Genomic DNA, 22,762 nt, shown 5'->3' on the forward strand with positions numbered 1-22,762 from the left:
ACAACACAGTGAACACTAGAACATTGTGTGAAACCTCCCTCAGCAGCCATTTTGAGAGCAGTCATCACTTTCCCAAATTGAATGCTCAGATTCTCAGTGTGGGACATGGTTACAAATGGTCAGACTGAAAACTGAGAGGTGGATGTACAACGACAAAGGCTGTCCTCACTGGTCCCATGGATGAAATGTAAACTCCTCTACAAAAGCAATTACCTGAATTATCATTGAGATCAATACAATGTTCTGACTAACACTAATCATTTGGGACCCCATGGGAAAAGATTTCCATGCTGTCACTCTGTTACACCTGGACATCTTAATGTTCTCCATCTGTCGCTTAATTATTAGAAATCAGACGACTGAGGCATAGCTCAGAAGCCAGACTGCAGTGGATCAATGAAAATGTAATATTCTTCCCATGACTACAGTGTCTATGGGAACTCAATATCCAATGTCAATGTCACCAGATCCTGACCTCGAGACTCTTTGTGAATCTCAGATCCGACACCAGCTCACGTGAATTTCCGCTTCACTAGGTGTACCTGTATCAGTGGAAGTTGAATTTAGACCGGTTGACATTGGAAGTATTGTTGATATTTGATTTTCACAGCAAATTTGAAAGGATGTTGTGAAACTTGAACGTGTTCAGAAAAGATTAACAAGGATGTTGCCAGAGTTGGAGGATTTGAACAATAGGGAAAGGCTGAATAGTCTGGGGCTGTCAGAGGAGTGTCAGAGGCTGAGAGGTGACCTTACAGAAGTTTGTATAGTCATAAGGGGCACAGATACGATAAACAGACAAGGTCCCTGTGGTGGGCGAGTCCAGATTAAAAGGCCATAAGTTTAGGGTGAGGGGGGAAAAATATATAAAAGTTACCTAAAGGGTAAGCTTTTCACACAAAGGGTCATGCTTGAACGGAATGAGCTGCCAGCGAAAGTGGGAGAGGCTGGTGCAATTACAGCATTTAAAAGGCATCTAGATGGGCTAATGAATTGGAAGGGTTTAGAGGGATATGGGCCAGGTGCTGGCAATTGGAACCAGATTAGGTAAGGATATCTGATCAACGTGGAAGAGTTGCACCGAAGGGTCTGACTCTATAATGTAATTGCTAGAGTGATCACACAGTAATCCTACTCCTTTGATATAATCCGTGTTGTCCTGTAATTCACTTAGGAATCTCGAAGTGTGTTGGTCAAATTGACACTGAATGTCTCAGTTGGAATCAGGGTTAGAAGACAATCCCTTCCATGTGTGTCCCACAAATTCAACATCATTTGGACTGAAGTAGTTTGGCAGGTGTTTATAGGACCAGGAAGACCATTTACCAACACAGATCACCAATAGAAAAGTTGGAGAATACTTAACTCACACATGAAGCAAATAGAAAAGGAGCATTCAAATTACATAAGTGACAAAGAAGAATTCTGAACATTTAACTGTACTTTAAAAAAGCAAAATTCATCGTTCCTGTTTGGGAGCAGATATCACCAGAATGCCAATCGTCACACAATGTTCCAAAAAAATACTTGGTGTACATTTTTACAGAAAGCCAGAGGAATCAGAGCAAAATTCCAAAGAAGTGGAAGGACTGGGATTGTTGATTGTGTTTCTGGACATGGAGATGATAACACATCTGTTGTCTTTCTTCAGAAAATTCTCTTCTTGTTCTGTCACATCACCAGAACAACCAGCATTCTGTTGTGAGTCTTAATCTTCTTTCGATAAAGTTGATGAAAAAGCAGAGACTTAATATCAAGGGCAAATGTACAATGGGAATAGGTAATCAATATTGGTATGAAAATCTAAACCTGGGTGTTGGGTTACATTTGCACTCATCAACTATGAACATTTATTAGTATGCCCTGTGGGAGAAAGTGAGGACTGCAGATGATGGAGATCCGAGCTGAAAATGTGTTGCTGGAAAAGCGCAGCAGATCAGGCAGCATTCAAGGAGCAGGAGAATCGACGTTTCGGGCATGAGCCCTTCTTCAGGAATGAGGAAAGTATGCCAAGCAGGCTAAGATAAAAGGTAGGGAGGAGGGACTTGGGGGAGGGGTGTTGGAAATGTGATAGGTGGAAGGAGGTAAAGGTGAGGGTGATAGCCCAGAGTGCTGGTGGGGGCGGAGAGGTCAGGAAGAAGATTGCAAGTTAGAAAGGTGGTGCTGAGTTTGTGGATTGGGACTGAGACAAGGTGGGGGTTGGGGAAATGAGGAAACTGGAGAAATTTGAGTTCATTCCTTGGCATTGGAGGTTTCTTAGGTGGAAATTGGGGCGCTTTTCTTCCAGCCGTCATGTTGCTATGGTCTGGAGATGGAAGAGTCCAAGGACTTGCATGTCCTTGGTGGAGTGGGAGGGGGATTTGAAGTGTTGAGCCACGGGGTGGTTGAGTTAGTGGGTCCGGGTGTCCTAGAGGTGTTCTCCGAAACGTTCCGCAAGTAGTCGGCCTGCCTCCCCAATGTAGAAGAGGCCACATCGGGTGCAGCAGACGCAGTAAATGATGTGTGTAGGTGTAGGTGAATGTGTGGCGGATATGGAAGGATCCCTTGGGGCCTTGGAGGGAAGTAAGGGGGGAGGTGTGGGCGCAAGATTTGCATTTCTTGCGGTTGCAGGGGAATGTGCTGGGAGTTGAGGTTGGGTTGGTGGGAGGTGTGGACCTGACAAGGGAGTTATGGTGGGACATTAATAGGGGAGGGAGGGAAATATATCGCTGGTAGTGGGGTCCGTTTGGAGGTGGGGGAAATGACAACGGATGATATGATGTATACGGAGGTGGGTGAGGTGGTAGGTGAGGACCAGTGGGGTTCTGTCCTCGTGCCGATTGGAGGGGCAGGGCTCAAGGACAGAGGAGCAGGAAGTGGATGAGATGCGGTGGAGAGCATTACCGATCACGTCTGGGGGGAAATTGTTGTGTTTGAAGAAGGAGGCCATCTGGGTTGTGGGAACCCTGTGAGAACCTATTATGATCCAATACCAGGGAGATTCTCTGCCAAAGACAAAGCTTTTGATATTGATGGTCAATTCTGAGGAATGGTTCAACTTCCCACAAACACGTGAGCTGAGACTACGACATATTGACCTCGATTGACAGAGAAATTTCATAGACCAGAATTTAAGTTTTAACTGATTTAACTTATTTCATTCTTTATCATGTTGAATGAAAAACGACAGCACTCACCCGTTGTGGAACTGGCAGTTGAACTCGGTGTGGTGGTTATCCCTGTTGTTGTCGTTGTTTGTTCTGAAGTGAAACAAATGGAATCACATTCAATACACCCAAGTTGGGAGAAGACATGTTTGTGCAAATGTCAGCATCACAGAAACACAGACATATCCAGTGCCAGATGTGCTCGAGCACTGCTGACTTTCGTATTTTAGATTTGAAGTTAAGACATTGCTTCGCAAGGATGCAGCTATTCACTTGTCAGAAATGCCCGAGTAAAGAACTAAGGTAATAATATAATTTCCCTCTCAGGCCTGGCTATTCCACACTGAAGCAATTCCTCACTCATCTCTAGTCCAGGAAGTGGTAGAGCCAGTTGTAGTGGGTGGTACAGATGTGGTTGTTTCTTCTGAAATGTATGATTGATATTCAAAATCACCAGATGCCAACTTTGTTTAGACTCCACTCTCGTGATTTTTAATCAGAAAGGCAAAGTGATCTGAGTTACAGAGATCTTACAATAATCTAATCAATGTACATTTCCATCGCACCACAGGAATGTGAAATGGACAAGAGCTCAGAAAGAACTTTGGAACTACTTTCCATGACAATTTCTGATTCTTCTCATGACTACAGGGTCTATGGGAACTCAATATCCAATGTCAACTGGGCCAGCTCCTGTCCTTGAGACACTTTGTAAATCATATCCCAAATACCAGCACACATGAATTTTAGATTGACCAGGTGTACTTGTTTCAGGGGAGGTTGTCCTTGGGCCGGTTGTGGTCGGCAGTGTTGTTGATGTTTGATTTTCCTAGCTAAATCGAAATTGGTAGTCTGAACAAAATTCCTTTGATGTTTGCTGGAGGGATAATACAGCAATCCCACTCCTTTAATAGACTTCACATTGTCTTGTGATTCACTGAGTAGCCTTAAAGTGTTTTGGACAAATTGACACTGAATGTCTCCAATGGAATCAAGTGGAGAACACAATCGTTCGCGTACAATCTCTATCAGTCCAACAACAGTTGAACTGGCGGCGTTCGGTGTGTGTGTATTGGACCAGAATGACCATTCACCAATAAGATGACCAATAGAAATGTTGCCCAATTTTTAATACCCATATGAAGCATGAGAATTGGAGCATTCTAACCCAGGAACTATCATGGCAACATTTTTTACATTTAGTTGTACTTTCACAAAAGCACAATTCCTTGTTGATGGATGGTAGCGGATTACAGTGAAATGTTCAGCATCACACCATGTTCAGAGGAAATACTTCACACATGTTCTAATGCTGGAAGCCCAATGATTTATTGCAAAGTTCCAAAAAAGTCGGAGGATTTGGAGCGCTGACTGTGTTTCTGGTCACAGAGATGATGCCACATCGGCTGAGTTACTAGTGAAAATTCTCTTTATGTTCTGTCACATCACCATCACGCCAGCGTTTTGTTTTGAGCCCTCACCATGTTTTGTTAAATTTGATGTTTGAGCAGACACTTAATGTGCATATTGGGGATGGGTAAACAAGAATGTTGTGATGAACGAATCCTGTTTGTTGGGTTACACTGGTAATAATCGATTGTTAACATTTATCTGCACGCTGGGTGGGAAACATTCCTGATCTAATATCAGGGAGATTGTTTGCTGGAGATAAAAGCTGTGGATGATGGTGATGTTCATGTCTCAGGAATGGCTTGTGATCCCACAACCTCCTGAGCTGTGAGAATGACACGTCAAACTCAACTGACACTTGAATTCCACTAACAGAGGATTTAAATTGTCACCAATTCATCTTGTTTAATTATTTATCATGTTGAATGAAAAAACACAGCACTCACCCGTTGTGGAACTGGCTGTTGAACTCGGTGTGGTGGTTATCCCTATTGTTGTCGTTGTTTGTTCTGAAGTGAAACAAATGCAATCACATTCAATACCCACAGGTTGGGCGAAGACATTATTGTGCAAATGTCAGCATCACAAAAACACAGACATATCCAGTGCCAGATACCCCGGTAGCTGCCGTGATTTGGATGTGCTCGAGCACTGTTGACTTTCGTATTTTAGTTTTGAAGTTAAGACATTGCTTTGCGAGGATGAAACTATTCATTTGTCAGAAATGCCCGAGTAAAGAACTAAGGTAATAATATCATTTCCCTCTCAGGCCTTTCTATTCCACACTGAAGCAATTTCTCACTCAACTCTAGTCGAAGCACTGGTAGAGCCAGTTGTAGTTGGTGGTACAGATGTGTTTGTTTCTTCTGAAATGTATGAATGATATTCAAAAACACCTGATGCCAACTTAGTTTAGACTCCACTCTTGTGATTTTTAATCAGAAAGGCAAAGTGATCTGAGTTAAAGAGATTTTGCAATAATCTAATCTATGTACATTTCCATCGCACCACAGGAATGTGAAATGGAAAGAGCTCTGAAAGAACTTTGGACCTATTTTCCATGACAATTTCTGATTCTACCCATGACTTCAGGGTTTCTGGGAACTCAATATCCAATGTCAACTGCACCAGCTCCTGTCCTTGAGGCACTTTGTAAATCATATCCCAAATACCAGCACACATGAATTTTAGATTGACCAGGTGTACTTGTTTCTGGGGAGGTTGACCTTGGGCCGGTTGTGGTCGGCAGTGTTGTTGATGTTTGATTTTCCGAGCTAAATTGAAATTGGTAGTCTGAACAAAATTCCTGTGATGAATTGCTGGAGGGATAATACAGCAATCCCACTCCTTTAATAGACTTTACATACTCTTGTGATTCACTGAGTAGCCTTAAAGTGTTTTGGACAAATTGACACTGGATGTCTCCAATGGAATCATGTGGAGAACACAATCGCTTGCGTACAATCTCTATCAGTCAAACAACAGTTGAACTGGAGGCGTTCGGTGTGTGTGTATTGGACCAGAATGACCATTCACCAATAAGATGACCAATAGAAATGTTGGCCAATTTTTAATACCCATATGAAGCATGAGAATTGGAGCATTCTAACCCAGGAACTATCATGGCTGCATTTTTTACATTTAATTGTACTTTCACAAAAGCACAATTCCTTGTTGCTGGATGGAAGCGGTTATCAGTGAAATGTTCAGCATCACACCATGTTCAGAGGAAATACTTCACACATGTTCTAATGCTGGAAGCCCAATGATTTATTGCAAAGTTCCAAAAAAGTCAGAGGATTTGGAGCGCTGACTGTGTTTCTGGTCACAGAGATGATGCCACATCGGCTGAGTTACTAGTGAAAATCCTCTTCATGTTCTGTCACATCACCGTCATGCCAGCACTTTGTTTTGAGCCCTCACCTTGTTTTGTTAAATTTGATGTTTGAGCAGACACTTAATGTTCATAATGGGGTTGGGTAATCAAGAATGTTGTGGTAAACCAATCCTGTTTGTTGGGTTACACTGGTAATAATCGATTGTTACATTTATCTGTACGCTGGGTGGGAAACATTCCTGATCTAATATCAGGGAGATTGTTTGCTGGAGATTAGAGCTGTGGATGATGGTGATGTTCAAGTCTCAGGAATGGCTTGTGATCCCACAAAATCCTGAGCTTTGAGAATGACACGTCAATCTCAACTGACATTAGAATTCCACTGACCGAGGATTTAAATTGTCAACAATTCATCTTGTTTAATTATTTATCATGTTGAATGAAAAAAGACAGCACTCACCCGTTGTGGAACTGGCAGTTGAACTCGCTGTGGTGGTTATCCCTGTTGTTGTCGTTGTTTGTTCTGAAGTGAAACAAATGCAATTACATTCAATACGCCCAAGTTGGGAGAAGACATTATTGTGCAAATGTCAGCATCACAGAAACACAGACATATCCAGTGCCAGATACCCCGGTAGCTGCCGTGATTTGGATGTGCTCGAGCACTGTTGACTTTCGTATTTTAGTTTTGAAGTTAAGACATTGCTTTGCGAGGATGAAACTATTCATTTGTCAGAAATGCCCGAGTAAAGAACTAAGGTAATAATATCTTTCCCTCTCAGGCCTTTCTATTCCACACTGAGGCAATTCCTCACTCATCTCTAGTCGAAGCACTGGTAGAGCCAATTGTAGTTGGTGGTACAGATGTGGTTGTTTCTTCTGAAATGTATGAATGATATTCAAAATCACCAGATGCCAACTTAGTTTAGACTCCACTCTTGTGATTTTTAATCAGAAACGCAAAGCGACTGATTTACAGAGATTTTACAATAATCTAATCAATGTACACTTCCATCGCACCACAGGAATGTGAAATGGACAAGAGCTCTGAAAGAACTTTGGTCCTACTTTCAATTACAATTTCTGATTCTACCCATGACTACAGGGTCTCTGGCTACACAATATCCAATGTCAACTGGGTCAGCTCCTGTCCTTGAGACACTTTGGAAGTCATAGCCCAAATACCAGCACACATGAATTTTAGTTTGAGCAAGTGTAAATGTTTCAGTGGAGGTTGTCTTAGGGCCAGTTGTGGTCGGCAGTGTTGTTGATATTTGATTTTCCTAGCAAACTCGAAATTGTAAGACTGACCAAATTCCTGGGATGAATTCCTGTAGGGATAACCCAGCAATCCCACTCGATTAATAGACTTCACATTGTTCTGTGATTCACTGAGTAGCCTTAAAGTGTTTTGGACAATTTGACACTTAATGTCTCCAATGGAATCATGTAGAGTGTACAATTGCTTGCGTACAATCTCTATCAGTTCAACATCATTTGAGCTGGAGGTGTTTGGTGTGTGTGTATTGGAACAGAATGACCATTCACCAATAAGATGACCAAAAGAAATGTTGGCCAATTTTTAATACCCATATGAAAATGAGAAAAGGAGCATTCTAAACCAGGAAGTATCATGGCAGCATTTTTAACATTTAATTGTACTTTCACAAAAGCACAATTCCTTGTTGCTGGATGGAAGCGGATATTACCGAAATGTTAATCATCACACCATATTCAGAGGAAATACTTCACACATGTTCTAATGCTGGAAGCCCAATGATTTATTGCAAAGTTGCAAAGAAGTCGGAGGATTTGGAGTGCTGACTGTGTTTCTGGTCACAGAGATGATGCCACATCGGCTGAGTTACTAGTGAAAATTCTCGCTATGTTCTGTCACATCACCACCACGCCAGCATTTTGCTTTGAGCCCTCACCTTGTTTTGTTAAATTTGATGTTTGAGCAGAAACGTAATGTGCATATTGGGGATGTTGTGATAAACCAATCCTGTTTGTTGGGTTTCACAGGTAATAATCGATTGTTAACATTTATCTGCACGCTGGGTGAGAACCATTTCTAATCTAATACCAGGGAGATTGTTTGCTGGAGATTAAAGCTGTGGATGATGGTGATGTTCAAATCTGTCCTTGAGAGACTTTGTAAATCATAGCACAAATTCCAGCACACATGAATTTTAGATTGACCAGGTGTACATGTTTCAGTGGAGGTTGTCCTTGGGCCGGTTGTGGTCGGCAGTGTTGTTGATGTTTGATTTTCATAGCAAACTCGAAATTGGTAGTCCGAACAAAATTCCTGGGATGAATTGCTGGAGGGATAATACAGCCATCCCAGTTCCTTTAATAGACTTTACATTGACTTGTGATTCACTGAGTGGCCTTAAAGTGTTTTGGACAATTTGACACTGAAGGTCTCCAATGGAATCATGTGGAGAACACAATCACTTGCGTACAATCTGTATTAGTTCAACATCATTTGAACTAGAGGCGTTTGGTGTGTTTGTATTGGACCAGGACGACCATTCACCAATACGATAACTAATAGAAATTTTGCCCAATTTTTAACACCCACATGAAACATTAGAAAAGGAGCATTCTAAACCAGAAAGTAGCAAAGCAGGATTTTTAACATTTAATTGTACTTTCACAAAAGCACAATTCCTTGTTGCTGGGTGGAAGCGGAGATCACCAAAATGTTAATCATCACACCATGTTCAGAGGAAATACTTCACACATGTGTTTATCCTGGAAGCCCAATGAGTTATTGCAAAGTTCCAAAGAAGTCGGAGGATTTGGAGCGCTGACTGTGTTTCTGGTCACAGAGATGATGCCACATCTGCTGAGTTACTAGTGAAAATTCTCTCTATGTTCTGTCACATCACCATCACGCCAGCATTTTGCTTTGAGTCCTCAACTTGTTTTGTTAAATTTGATGTTTGAGCAGACACTTAATGTGCATATTGGGGATGGGTAATCAAGAATGTTCTGGTAAACCAATCCTGGTTGTTGGGTTACATTGGTAATAATTGATTGTTAACATTTATCTGCACGCTGGGTGGGAACCATTTCTGATCTAATATCAGGGAGATTGTTTGCTGGAGATAAAAGCTGTGGATGATGGTGATGTTCAAGTCTCAGGAATGGCTTGTGATCCTATAAACTCCTGAGCTGCGAAAATGACACGTCAAACTCAACTGACAGTGGAATTCCACTGACCGAGGATTTAAATTGTCACCAATTCATCTTGTTTAATTATTTATCATGTTGAATGAAACAGACAGCACTCACCCGTTGTGGAACTGGCAGTTGAACTCGGTGTGGTGGTTATCCCTGTTGTTGTCATTGTTTGTTCTGAAGTGAAACAAATGCAATCACATTCAATACCCCCAGGTTGGGAGAAGACATTGTTGTGCAAATGTCAGCATCACAGAAACACAGACATATCCCGTGCCAGCTACCCCGGTAGCTGCCGTGATTCGGATGTGCTTGAGCACTGCTATCATTTCTATTTTAGTTTTGAAGTTAAGACATTGCTTCGCGAGGATGCAGCTATTCATTTGTCAGAAATGCCCGAATAAAGAACTAAGGTAATAATATCATTTCCCTCTCAGGCCTTTCTCTTCCACACTGAAGCAATTTCTCACTCAACTCTAGTCGAAGCACTGGTAGAGCCAGTTGTAGTTGGTGGTACAGATGTGTTTGTTTCTTCTGAAATGTATGAATGATATTCAAAAACACCTGATGCCAACTTAGTTTAGACTCCACTCTTGTGATTTTTAATCAGAAAGGCAAAGTGATCTGAGTTAAAGAGATTTTGCAATAATCTAATCTATGTACATTTCCATCGCACCACAGGAATGTGAAATGGAAAGAGCTCTGAAAGAACTTTGGACCTATTTTCCATGACAATTTCTGATTCTACCCATGACTTCAGGGTTTCTGGGAACTCAATATCCAATGTCAACTGCACCAGCTCCTGTCCTTGAGGCACTTTGTAAATCATATCCCAAATACCAGCACACATGAATTTTAGATTGACCAGGTGTACTTGTTTCTGGGGAGGTTGACCTTGGGCCGGTTGTGGTCGGCAGTGTTGTTGATGTTTGATATTCCTAGCTAAATTGAAATTGGTAGTCTGAACAAAATTCCTGTGATGAATTGCTGGAGGGATAATACAGCAATCCCACTCCTTTAATAGACTTTACATACTCTTGTGATTCACTGAGTAGCCTTAAAGTGTTTTGGACAAATTGACACTGGATGTCTCCAATGGAATCATGTGGAGAACACAATCGCTTGCGTACAATCTCTATCAGTCAAACAACAGTTGAACTGGAGGCGTTCGGTGTGTGTGTATTGGACCAGAATGACCATTCACCAATAAGATGACCAATAGAAATGTTGGCCAATTTTTAATACCCATATGAAGCATGAGAATTGGAGCATTCTAACCCAGGAACTATCATGGCTGCATTTTTTACATTTAATTGTACTTTCACAAAAGCACAATTCCTTGTTGCTGGATGGAAGCGGTTATCAGTGAAATGTTCAGCATCACACCATGTTCAGAGGAAATACTTCACACATGTTCTAATGCTGGAAGCCCAATGATTTATTGCAAAGTTCCAAAAAAGTCAGAGGATTTGGAGCGCTGACTGTGTTTCTGGTCACAGAGATGATGCCACATCGGCTGAGTTACTAGTGAAAATCCTCTTTATGTTCTGTCACATCACCGTCATGCCAGCACTTTGTTTTGAGCCCTCACCTTGTTTTGTTAAATTTGATGTTTGAGCAGACACTTAACGTTCATAATGGGGTTGGGTAATCAAGAATGTTGTGGTAAACCAATCCTGTTTGTTGGGTTACACTGGTAATAATCGATTGTTAACATTTATCTGTACGCTGAGTGGGAAACATTCCTGATCTAATACCAGGGAGATTGTTTGCTGGAGATTAAAGCTGTGGATGATGGTGATGTTCAAGTCTCAGGAACGGCTTGTGATCCCACAAAATCCTGAGCTTTGAGAATGACACGTCAATCTCAACTGACACTAGAATTCCACTGACCGAGGATTTAAATTGTCACCAATTCATCTTGTTTAATTATTTATCATGTTGAATGAAAAAAGGCAGCAAACACCCGTTGTGGAACTGGCAGTTGAACTCGGTATGGTGGTAATCCCTGTTGTTGTCGTTGTTTGTTCTGAAGTGAAACAAATGCAATCACATTCAATATGCCCATGTTGGGAGAAGACATTATTGTGCAAATGTCAGCATCACAAAAACACAGACATATCCAGTGCCAGATACCCCGGTAGCTGCCGTGATTTGGATGTGCTCGAGCACTGTTGACTTTCGTATTTTAGTTTTGAAGTTAAGACATTGCTTTGCGAGGATGAAACTATTCATTTGTCAGAAATGCCCGAGTAAAGAACTAAGGTAATAATATCATTTCCCTCTCAGGCCTTTCTATTCCACACTGAGGCAATTCCTCACTCATCTCTAGTCGAAGCACTGGTAGAGCCAATTGTAGTTGGTGGTACAGATGTGGTTGTTTCTTCTGAAATGTATGAATGATATTCAAAATCACCAGATGCCAACTTAGTTTAGACGCCACTCTTGTGATTTTTAATCAGAAACGCAAAGCGACTGATTTACAGAGATTTTACAATAATCTAATCAATGTACACTTCCATCGCACCACAGGAATGTGAAATGGACAAGAGCTCTGAAGAATATTTGGACATACTTTCAGAGACAAGTGGTTGAAGCTATGAAGGCAATCTGATGTGAAAATACATTGTAATGAAATGTGAAAGGGGTTGTTACTCACCAGTTGTGGAACTGGCTGTATATCCAGTTGTGGTAGTTGTTTGTGTTGTAGCAGTTGATTCTTAGAGTCATAGGGATGTACAGCATGGAAACAGACCCATCGGTCCAACCCGTCCATGCTGACCTGATATTCCAACCCGTTCTTGTCCCACCTGCCAGCACCCGGCCCATATCACCCCAAATCCTTCCTATTCATATACACATCCAAATGCCTTTTAAATGTTGCAATTGTACCAGCCTCCACCACATCCTCTGGCAGCTCATTTCATAAACTGCGTGAAAAATTTGCATCTTAGGTCTCTTTTATATCTTTGCCCTCTCACCCTCAACCTATGCGCCCTAGTTCTGCACTCCCTGACCCCTGGGAATAGACTTTGTCGATTTATCTTATCCATGCCCCTCATAATTTTGTAAACCTCTATCAGGTCACCTATTAGCCTCCGACGTTCCAGGGAAAACAGCCCCAGCCTGTTCAGCTTCTCCCTATAGCTCAGATCCTCCAACCCTGGCAACATCCTTGTAAGTAAAAAATGAGGTCTGCAGATGCTGGAGATCACAGCTGCAAATGTGTTGCTGGTCAAAGCACAGCAGGTTAGGCAGCATCTCAGGAATAGAGAATTCGACGTTTCGAGCATAAGCCCTTCATCAGGAATAAGAGAGAGAGAGCCAAGCAGGCTGAGATAAAAGGTAGGGAGGAGGGACTAGGGGGAGGGGCGATGGAGGTGGGATAGGTGGAAGGAGGTCAAGGTGAGGGTGATAGGCCGGAGTGGGGTGGGGGCGGAGAGGTCAGGAAGAGGATTGCAGGTTAGGAGGGCGGTGCTGAGTTGAGGGAACCGACTGAGACAAGGTGGGGGGAGGGGAAATGAGGAAGCTGGAGAAATCTGAATTCATACCTTGTGGTTGGAGGGTTCCCAGGCGGAAGATGAGGCGCTCCTCCTCCAGCCGTCGTGTAGTTGTGTTCTGCCGGTGGAGGAGTCCAAGGACCTGCATGTCCTCGGTGGAGTGGGAGGGGGAGTTAAAGTGTTGAGCCACGGGGTGATTGGGTTGGTTGGTTCGGGCGGCCCAGAGGTGTTCTCTGAAGCGTTCCGCAAGTAAGCGGCCTGTCTCACCAATATAGAGGAGGCCACATCGGGTGCAGCGGATGCAATAGATGATGTGTGTGGAGGTACAGGTGAACTTGTGGCGGATATGGAAGGATCCCTTGGGGCCTTGGAGGGAAGCGAGTGTGGAGGTGTGGGCGCAAGTTTTACATTTCTTGCGGTTGCAGGGGAAGGTGCCGGGGGTGGAGGTTGGGTTGGTGGGGGGTGTGGATCTGACAAGGGAGTCACGAAGGGAGTGGTCCTTGCGGAACGCTGATAGGGGAGGGGAGGGAAATATATCCTTGGTGGTGGGGTCCGTTTGGAGGTGGCGGAAATGGCGGCGGATAATACGTTGTATGCGCAGGTTGGTGGGGTGGTAGGTGAGAACCAGTGGGGTTCTGTCTTGGTGGCGGTTGGAGGAGCGGGGCTCAAGGGCGGAGGAGCGGGAAGTGGAGGAGATGCGGTGGAGGGCATCGTCGATCACGTCTGGGGGGAATCTGCGGTCCTTGAAGAAGGAGGCCATCTGGGCTGTGCGGTGTTGGAATTGGTCCTCCTGGGAGCAGATGCGGCGGAGACGAAGGAATTGGGAATATAGGATGGCGTTTTTACAGGGGGCAGGGTGGGAGGAGGTGTAGTCCAGGTAGCTGTGGGAGTCAGTCGGTTTATAATAGATGTCTGTGTTGAGTCGGTCGCCCGAGATAGAAATGGAAAGGTCTAGGAAGGGGAGGGAGGAGTCTGAGACAGTCCAGGTGAATTTCAGGTCGGGATGGAAGGTGTTAGTAAAGTTGATGAACTGTTCAACCTCCTCGTGGGAGCACGAGGCAGCGCCGATACAGTCATCGATGTAGCGGAGGAAAAGGTGGGGGGTGGTGCCAGTGTAGTTGCGGAAGATGGACTGTTCCACATATCCTACGAAGAGGCAGGCATAGCTGGGGCCCATGCGGGTGCCCATGGCAACTCCTTTAGTTTGGAGGAAGTGGGAGGATTGAAAAGAGAAGTTATTCAGGGTGAGGACCAGTTCAGTCAGTCGAAGGAGGGTGTCAGTGGAAGGGTACTGGTTGGTGCGGCGGGAAAGGAAGAAGCGGAGGGCTTTGAGTCCTTCGTGATGGGGGATGGAGGTGTACAGGGACTGGATGTCCATAGTGAAAATAAGGCGTTGGGGACCGGGGAAGCGAAAATCCTGGAGGAGGTGGAGGGCGTGGGTGGTGTCCCGAACGTAGGTGGGGAGTTCTTGGACTAAAGGGGACAGGACCGTGTCGAGGTATTGGGAGATGAGTTCGGTGGGGCAGGAGCAGGCTGAGACAATGGGTCGGCCGGGGCAGGCAGGTTTGTGGATTTTGGGCAGGAGGTAGAAACGGGCGGTGCGGGGTTGTGGGACTATGAGGTTGGAGGCGGTGGATGGGAGATCCCCTGAGGTGATGAGGTCCTGGATGGTCTGGGAGATGATGGTTTGGTGGTGGGAGGTGGGGTCGTGGTCAAGGGGGCGATAAGAGGAGGCGTCCGCGAGCTGGCGTTTGGCTTCAGCGGTGTACAGGTCAGTGCGCCAAACTACCACCGCGCCTCCCTTGTCTGCGGGTTTGATGGTGAGGTTGGGATTGGAGCGGAGGGAGTGGAGGGCTGCACGTTCTGAGGGTGAGAGGTTGGAGTAAAGCTTTTCTGAATCCTTTCAAGTTTCATAACATCTTTCTGATAGGAAGGAGAATAGAGTTGCTTGCAATATTCCAACAGTGGTCTAACCAATGCCCTGTACAGCCGCAACATGACCTCCCAACAACTGTACTCTATAGTTTGACCAATAAAGGAAACCATAAGAAATGTTTTCGTCACTATCCTATCTATCTGCGACTCCACTTTCAAGGAGCTATGAACCTGCACTCCAAGGTCTCTTTGTTCAGCAACACTTCCTAGGACCTTACCATGAAGTGTATGAATCCTGCTAAGATTTGCTTTCCCAAAATGCAGCACCTCACATTGATCTAAATTAAACTCCATCTGCCACTTCTCAGCCCATTGGCCAATTTGGTCCAGATCCCATTGTAATCTGAGGTAACACTCTCCGCTGTCCACTACACCTCAAGAAATGCATTCACAATCATTACATCCAATTGGAATGCAACAGGTTGTGAAAGATTTACACTTCATTTCTTTGTGAAGGCATGAGAAAAAAGGAGCGCAACAGATTTGTGTAAACTAAGTAACAACAAAATATGTGTTTTCCTTCAATGAGGGAATTGAGATTCATACATTCAAACTGAGTAGAGATTTAGACACAAATTATTGCAGGTCTTCAGAACACAAGTTATGTTTGGGTGATGAAGAAGCAAAGACATTGTCAAATGCCAACACGAAGAAAAATATTTGAGCAAAATGCTTCCTGATTGTTAAATTGAATTTGCTCACCAGTTGTAGAACTGACAGTCATTGCAGTTGTGGTGCTTGTCCCTGTTGTTGTGCTTGCTTCTTTTGAAGAGAAAGACACACATTTACCAATATTGTATTCAATTTGGTTTTGTCACTGCATTAAGAAAATTCCATATTATTGACTCAAGCTGCTGCATCATACTATTCACAGCATTCAATTTAACAAATGAAATGTTTTTTTCTGTGAACTTTGTGCCAATAGTAATCCTAAACTGAGAATTATTATCAATGTTTGACAAGGTTATTCAAAACTGAAGGCACACCATACTGCTCGAAACCTTGTAATGCCACTGTGATAATGCTGAATGTGATTGGCTGATCCACCTGCTTCATAACATCAATGTTACCCATCACCTGAAGATCCCTTGGATTTGCTACCAGACTTCATCTGGAGATGAGGAAAGCACAACACAGTGAACCCTAGATCATTGTGTGAAACCTCCCTCAGCAGCCATTTTGAGAGCAGTCATCACTTTCCCAAGTTGAATGCTCAGATTCTCAGTGTGGGACATGGTTACTTATGGTCAGAATGAAAACTGAGAGGTGGATGTACAACGACAAAGGCTGTCCTCACTGGTCCCATGGATGAAATGTAAACTCCTCTACAAAAGCAATTATCTGAATTATCATTGAGATCAATACGATGTTCTGACCAGCACAAATCATTTGGGATCCCATGGGAAAAGATTTCCATGCTGTCACTTTGTTACACCTGGACATCTTAATGTTCTCCATCTGTCGCTTAATTATTAGAAATCAGACGACTGAGGCAAAGCTCAGAAGCCAGACCCCAGTGGATCAATGAAAATGTAGTATTCCTCCCATGACTACAGTGTCTATGGGAACTCAATATCCAATGTCAATGTGACCAGATCCTGACCTCGAGACTCTTTGTGAATCTCAGATCCGACAACAGCTCATGTGAATTTTAGATTCACTAGGTGTACCTGTATCAGTGGAAGTTGAATTTAGACCGGTTGACATTGGAAGTATTGTTGATATTTGATTTTCACAGCAAACTTGAAAGGATGTTGTGAAACTTGAAAGTGTTCAGAAAAGATTAACAAGGATGTTGCCAGAGTTGGAGGATTTGAGCAATAGGGAAAGGCTGAATAGTTTGGGGCTGTCAGAGGAGTGTCAGAGGCTGAGAGGTGACCTTAAAGAAGTTTGCACAGTCATAAGGGGCACAGATACGATAAACAGACAAGGTCCCTGTGGTGGGCGAGTCCAGATTAAAAGGCCATAGGTTTAGGGTGAGGGAGGACAAAGATATAAAAGTTACCTAAAGAGAAACCTTTTCACACAAAGGGTAATGCTTGAACGGAATGAGCTGCCAGCGGAAGTGGGAGACGCTGGTGCAATTACAGCATTTAAAAGGCATCTAGAAGGGCTAATGAATTGGAAGGGTTTAGAGGGATATGGGCCAGGTGCTGGCAATTGGCACCAGATTAGGTAAGGATATCTGATCAACGTGGAAGAGTTGCACCGAAGGGTTTGACTCTATAATGTAATTGCTAGAGTGATCACACAGTAATCCTACTCCTTTAATATAATCCGTGTTGTCCTGTAATTCACTTAGGAATCTCGAAGTGTGTTGGTCAAATTGACACTGAATGTCTCAGTTGGAATCAGGGTTAGAAGACAATCACTTCCATGTGTGTCCCACAAATTCAACATCCTTTGGACTGAAGTAGTTTGGCATGTGTGTTTAGGACCAGGAAGACCATTTACCAACACAGTTCACCAATAGAAAAGTTGGAGAATACTTAACTCACACATGAAGCAAATAGAAAAGGAGCATTCAAATTACATAAGTGACAAAGAAAAATTCTGAACATTTAACTGTACTTTAAAAAAGCAAAATTCATCGTTCCTGTTTGGGAGCAGATATCACCAGAATGCCAATCGTCACACAATGTTCCAAAAAAATACTTGGTGTACATTTTTACAGAAAGCCAGAGGAATCAGAGCAAAATTCCAAAGAAGTGGAAGGACTGGGATTGTTGACTGTGTTTCTGGACATGGAGATGATAACACATCTGTTGTCTTTCTTCAGAAAATTCTCTTCTTGTTCTGTCACATCACCAGAACAACCAGCATTCTGTTGTGAGTCTTAATCTTCTTTAGTTAAAGTTGATGAAAAAGCAGAGACTTAATATCAAGGGCCAATGTACAATGGGAATAGGTAATCAATATTGGTATGAAAATCTAAACCTGGGTGTTGGGTTACATTCGCACTCATCAACTATGAACATTTATTAGTATGCCCTGTGGGAGAAAGTGAGGACTGCAGATGATGGAGATCCGAGCTGAAAATGTGTTGCTGGAAAAGCGCAGCAGGTCAGGCAGCATCCAAGGAAAAGGAGAATCGACGTTTCTGGCATGAGCCCTTCTTCAGGAATGAGGAAAGTGTGCCCAGCAGGCTAAGATAAAAGGTAGGGAGGAGGGACTTGGGGGAGGGGTGTTGGAAATGTGATAGGTGGAAGGAGGTTAAGGTGAGGGTGATAGCCCAGAGTGGAGGTGGGGGCGGAGAGGTCAGGAAGAAGATTGCAGGTTAGGAAGGTGGTGCTGAGTTTGAGGATTGGGACTGAGACAAGGTGGGGGGAGGGGAAATGAGGAAACTGGAAAAATCTGAGTTCATTCCTTGTGATTGGAGGGTTGCTAGGCGGAAGTTGAGGCACTCTTCTTCCAGCTGCCATGTTGCTATGGTCTGGAGATGGAGGAGTCCTAGGACTTGCAGGTCCTTGGTGGAGTGGGAGGGGGAGTTGAAGTGTTGAGCCACGGGGTGGTTGAGTTGGTTGGTCCGGGTGTCCCAGAGATGTTCTCTGACGCATTCCGCAAATAGTTGGCCTGTGTCCCCAGTGTAGAGGAGGCCACATTGGGTGCAGCAGATGCAGTAAATGATGTGTGTAGGTGTAGGTGAATGTGTGGCGGATATGGAAAGATCCCTTGGGGCCTTGGAGGGAAGTAAGGGGGGAGGATTGGGCGCAAGAATTGCATATCTTGTAATTGCAGGTGAAGGTGCTGGGAGTTGAGGTTGGGTTGGTGGGGGGTGTGTACCTTACGAGGGACTCATGGAGGGACTGGATAGGGTCATTGATAGGGGAGGGAGGGAAATATATCCCTGGTAGTGGTGTCCGTTTGGAGGTGGCGGAAATGACAACGGATGATATGATGTATACGGAGGTTGGTGGGGTGGTAGGTGAGCACCAGTGGGGTTCTGTCCTGGTGGAGATTGGAGGTGCAGGGCTCAAAGGCGGAGAAGCAAGAAGTGGATGAGATGCGGTGCAGAGCATTGCCGATCTCGTCTGGGGGGAAATTGCGGTGTTTGAAGAAGGAGGCTATCTGGGTTGTGGGAACCTTTTGGGAACCTATTATGAACCAATACCAGGGAGATTCTCTGCCAAAGACAAAGCTTTTGATATTGATGGTCAGGTCTGAGGAATGGTTCAAGTTCCCACAAACACGTGAGCTGAGACTACGACATATTGATCTCAATTGACAGAGAAATTTCATAGACCAGGATATAAGTTTTAACTGATTTAACTTATTTCATTCTTTATCATGTTGAATGAAACAGACAGCACTCACCCGTTGTGGAACTTGCAGTTGAACTTGGTGTGGTGGTTATCCCTGTTGTTGTCGTTGTTTGTTCTGAAGTGAAACAAATGCAATCACATTCAATACGCCCAAGTTGGGAGAAGACATTATTGTGCAAATGTCAGCATCACAGAAACACAGACATATCCAGTGCCAGATACCCCGGTAGCTGCCGTGATTTGGATGTGCCCGGGCACTGCTGCCTTTCCTATTTTAGTTTTGAAGTTAAGACATTGCTTTGCGAGGATGAAGCTATTCATTTGTCAGAAATGCCCTGATAAAGAACTAAGGTAATAATATCATTTCCTTCTCAGCACTGGATATTCCACACTGAAGCAATTCCTCACTCATCTATCGTCAAAGCACTGGTAGAGCCTGTTTTAGTTGGTGGTACAGATGTGGTTGTTTCTTCTGAAATGTATGAATGATATTCAAAATCACCAGATGCCAACTTAGGTCAGACGCCACTCATGTGATTTTTAATCAGAAAGGCAAAGTGACCTGTGTTACAGAGATTTTTACAATAATCTAATCAATGTACATTTCCATCGCACCACAGGAATGTGAAATGGACAAGAGCTCTGAAAGAACTTTGGACCTACTTTCAATGACAATTTCTGATTCTTCCCATGACTATAGGGTCTATGGGTAATCCAGATCCAATGTCAAATAGGCCAGCTCCTGTCCTTGAGACACTTTGTAAATTATTGCCCAAATACCAGCATACAAGGATTTTAGATTTACCAGGTGTACATGTTTCAGTGGAGGTTGTCCTTGGGCTGGTTGTGGTCCGAAGTGTTGCTGATGTTGATTTTCATAACAAACACGAAATTGGTAGTCTGATCAAAATTCCTGTGATGAATTGCTGGAGGGATAATACAGCAATCCCACTCCTTTAATAGACTTCACATTGTCTTGTGATTCACTGAGTGGCCTTAAATGTTTTGGACAATTTGACACTGAATGTCTCCAATGGAATCATGTAGAGAACACAATCTCTTGTGTACAATCATTTGAACTGGAGGCGTTTTGTATGTCTGTATTGGACCAGGATGACCATTCACCAATAAGATGACCAATAGAAATGTTGGCCAATTTTTAACACCCACATGAAACATTAGAAAAGGAGCTTTTTAAACCAGGAAGTAGCAAAGCTGCATTTTTTACATTTAATTGTACTTTCACAAAAGCACAATTCCTATTTGGTGGATGGAAGCGGATATCACCAGAATGTTAATCATCACACCATGTTCAGACGAAAAATATCACACATGTTCTAATGCTGGAAGCCCAATGATTTATTGTAAAGTTCCAAAGAAGTTGGAGGATTTGAAGCGCTGACTGTATTTCTGGTGGCAGAGATGATGCCACATCTGCTGAGTTACTAGTGAAAATTCTCTCTATGTTCTGTCACATCACCATCACGCCAGCATTTTGCTTTGAGCCCTCACCTTGTTTTGTTCAATTTGATGTTTGAGCAGACACTTAATGTGCATATTGGGTATGGGTAAACAATAATGTTGTGGTAAACCAATCCTGGTTGTTGGGTTACACTGGTAATAATCGATTGTTAACATTTATCTGCATGCAGGATGGGAATCATTCCTGATCTAATACCAAGGAGATTGTTAGCTGGAGATTAAAGCTGTGGATGATGGTGATGTTCAAGTCCCAGGAACGGCTTGTGATTCCACAAACTCCTGAGCTGTGAGAATGACACGTCAAACTCAACTGACACTGGAATTCCACTGACCGAGGATTTAAATTGTCACCAATTCATCTTGTTTAATTATTTATCATGTTGAATGAAAAAAAACAGCACTCACCCATTGTGGAACTGGCAGTTGAACTCGGTGTGGTGGTTATCCCTGTTGTTGTCGTTGTTTGTTCTGAAGTGAAACAAATGCAATCACATTCAATACGCCCAAGTTGGGAGAAGACATTATTGTGCAAATGTCAGTATCACAGAAACACAGACATATCCAGTGCCAGGTACCCCGGTAGCTGCGATGATTTGGATGTGCTTGAGCACTGCTGACTTTCGTATATTAGTTTTGAAGTTAAGACATTGCTTCGCGAGGGTGAAACTATTCATTTGTCAGAAATGTCCGAATAAAGAACTAAGGTAATAAAATCATTTCCCTCTCAGGCCTGGCTATTTCACACTGATTCAATTCCTCACTCAACTCTAGTCGAAGCACTGGTAGAGCCAGTTGTAGTTGGTGGTATAGATGTGGTTGTTTCTTCTGAACTGTATGATTAATATTCAAAATCACCAGATGCTAACTTAGTTTAGACTCCACTCATGTGATTTTTAATCAGAAAGGCAAAGTTACCTGAGATACAGAGATTTTACAATAATCTAATCAATGTACATTTTCATTGCACCATATCCAATGTCAACTGGGCCTGCTCCTGTCCTTGAGACACTTGGAAAATCAAAGCAGAAATACCAGCATACATGAATTTTAAATTTACCAGGTGTACATGTTTCAGTGGAGGTTGTCCTTGGGCCGGTTGTGGTCGGCAGTGTTGTTGATGTTTGATTTTCCTAGCAAAGTCAAAATTGGTAGTCTGAACAAAATTCCTGTGATGAATTGCTGGAGGGATAACACAGCAATCCCACTTCTTTAATAGACTTCACATTGTCTTGTGATTCACTGAGTAGCCTTAAAGTGTTTTGGACAATTTGACATTGAATGTCTCCAATGGAATCATGTAGAGAACACAATCGCTTGAGTACAATCATTTGAACTGGAGGTGTTTGGTGTGTGTGTATTGGGCCAGGATGACCATTCACCAATAAGATGACCAATAGAAATATTGGCCAATTTTTAACACCAACATGAAACATTAGAAAAGGAGCATTCTAAACCAGGAAGTATCATGGCAGCATTTTTAACATTTAATTGTACTTTCACAAAAGCACAATTCCTTGTTGCTGGGTGGAAGCGGATATTACCGAAATGTTAATCATCACACCATGTGCAGAGGAAATATTTCACACATATTCTAATGCTGGAATCCCAATGATTTATTGCAAAGTTCCAAAGAAGTCGGAGGAATTGGAGCGCTGACTGTGTTTCTGGTCACAGAGATGATGCCACTCCTGTTGAGTTTCTTGTGAAAATTCTCTCTATGTTCTGTCACATCACCATCACGCCAGCATTTTGCTTTGAGTCCTCACCTTGTTTTGTTAAATTTGATGATTGAGCAGACACTTAATGTGCATATTGGGAATGGATAATAAAGAATATTGTGGTAAACCAATCATTGTTGTTGGGTTATAATGGTAATAATCGATTGTTAACATTTATCTGCACTCTGCGTGGTTACCATTCCTGATCTAATACCAGGGAGATTGTTAGCTGGAGATTAAAGCTGTGGATGATGGTGATGTTCAAGTCTCAGGAATGGCTTGT

At 43.2% G+C, this 22,762-nt stretch overlaps 1 protein-coding gene across 1 annotated transcript in view; it reads right to left on the reverse strand.

Moving 5' to 3' along the window:
- Positions 1-22,762, reverse strand: part of LOC132826614 (uncharacterized) — a 211,727-nt gene that overhangs the window by 147,322 nt on the left and 41,643 nt on the right. The window contains exons 23-27 of the mRNA XM_060842569.1: positions 21,167-21,229; positions 19,332-19,394; positions 6,854-6,916; positions 5,003-5,065; positions 3,177-3,239 (exon numbers count right to left, since the gene is read on the reverse strand). Of these exons, the coding sequence (XP_060698552.1) occupies positions 3,177-3,239; positions 5,003-5,065; positions 6,854-6,916; positions 19,332-19,394; positions 21,167-21,229 (315 nt within the window). The remainder of the gene's footprint in view (positions 1-3,176; positions 3,240-5,002; positions 5,066-6,853; positions 6,917-19,331; positions 19,395-21,166; positions 21,230-22,762) is intronic.

Source organism: Hemiscyllium ocellatum, chromosome 23, assembly GCF_020745735.1.
Source record: "Hemiscyllium ocellatum isolate sHemOce1 chromosome 23, sHemOce1.pat.X.cur, whole genome shotgun sequence".
In the NCBI taxonomy this organism is placed as follows: Eukaryota; Metazoa; Chordata; class Chondrichthyes; order Orectolobiformes; family Hemiscylliidae; genus Hemiscyllium; species Hemiscyllium ocellatum.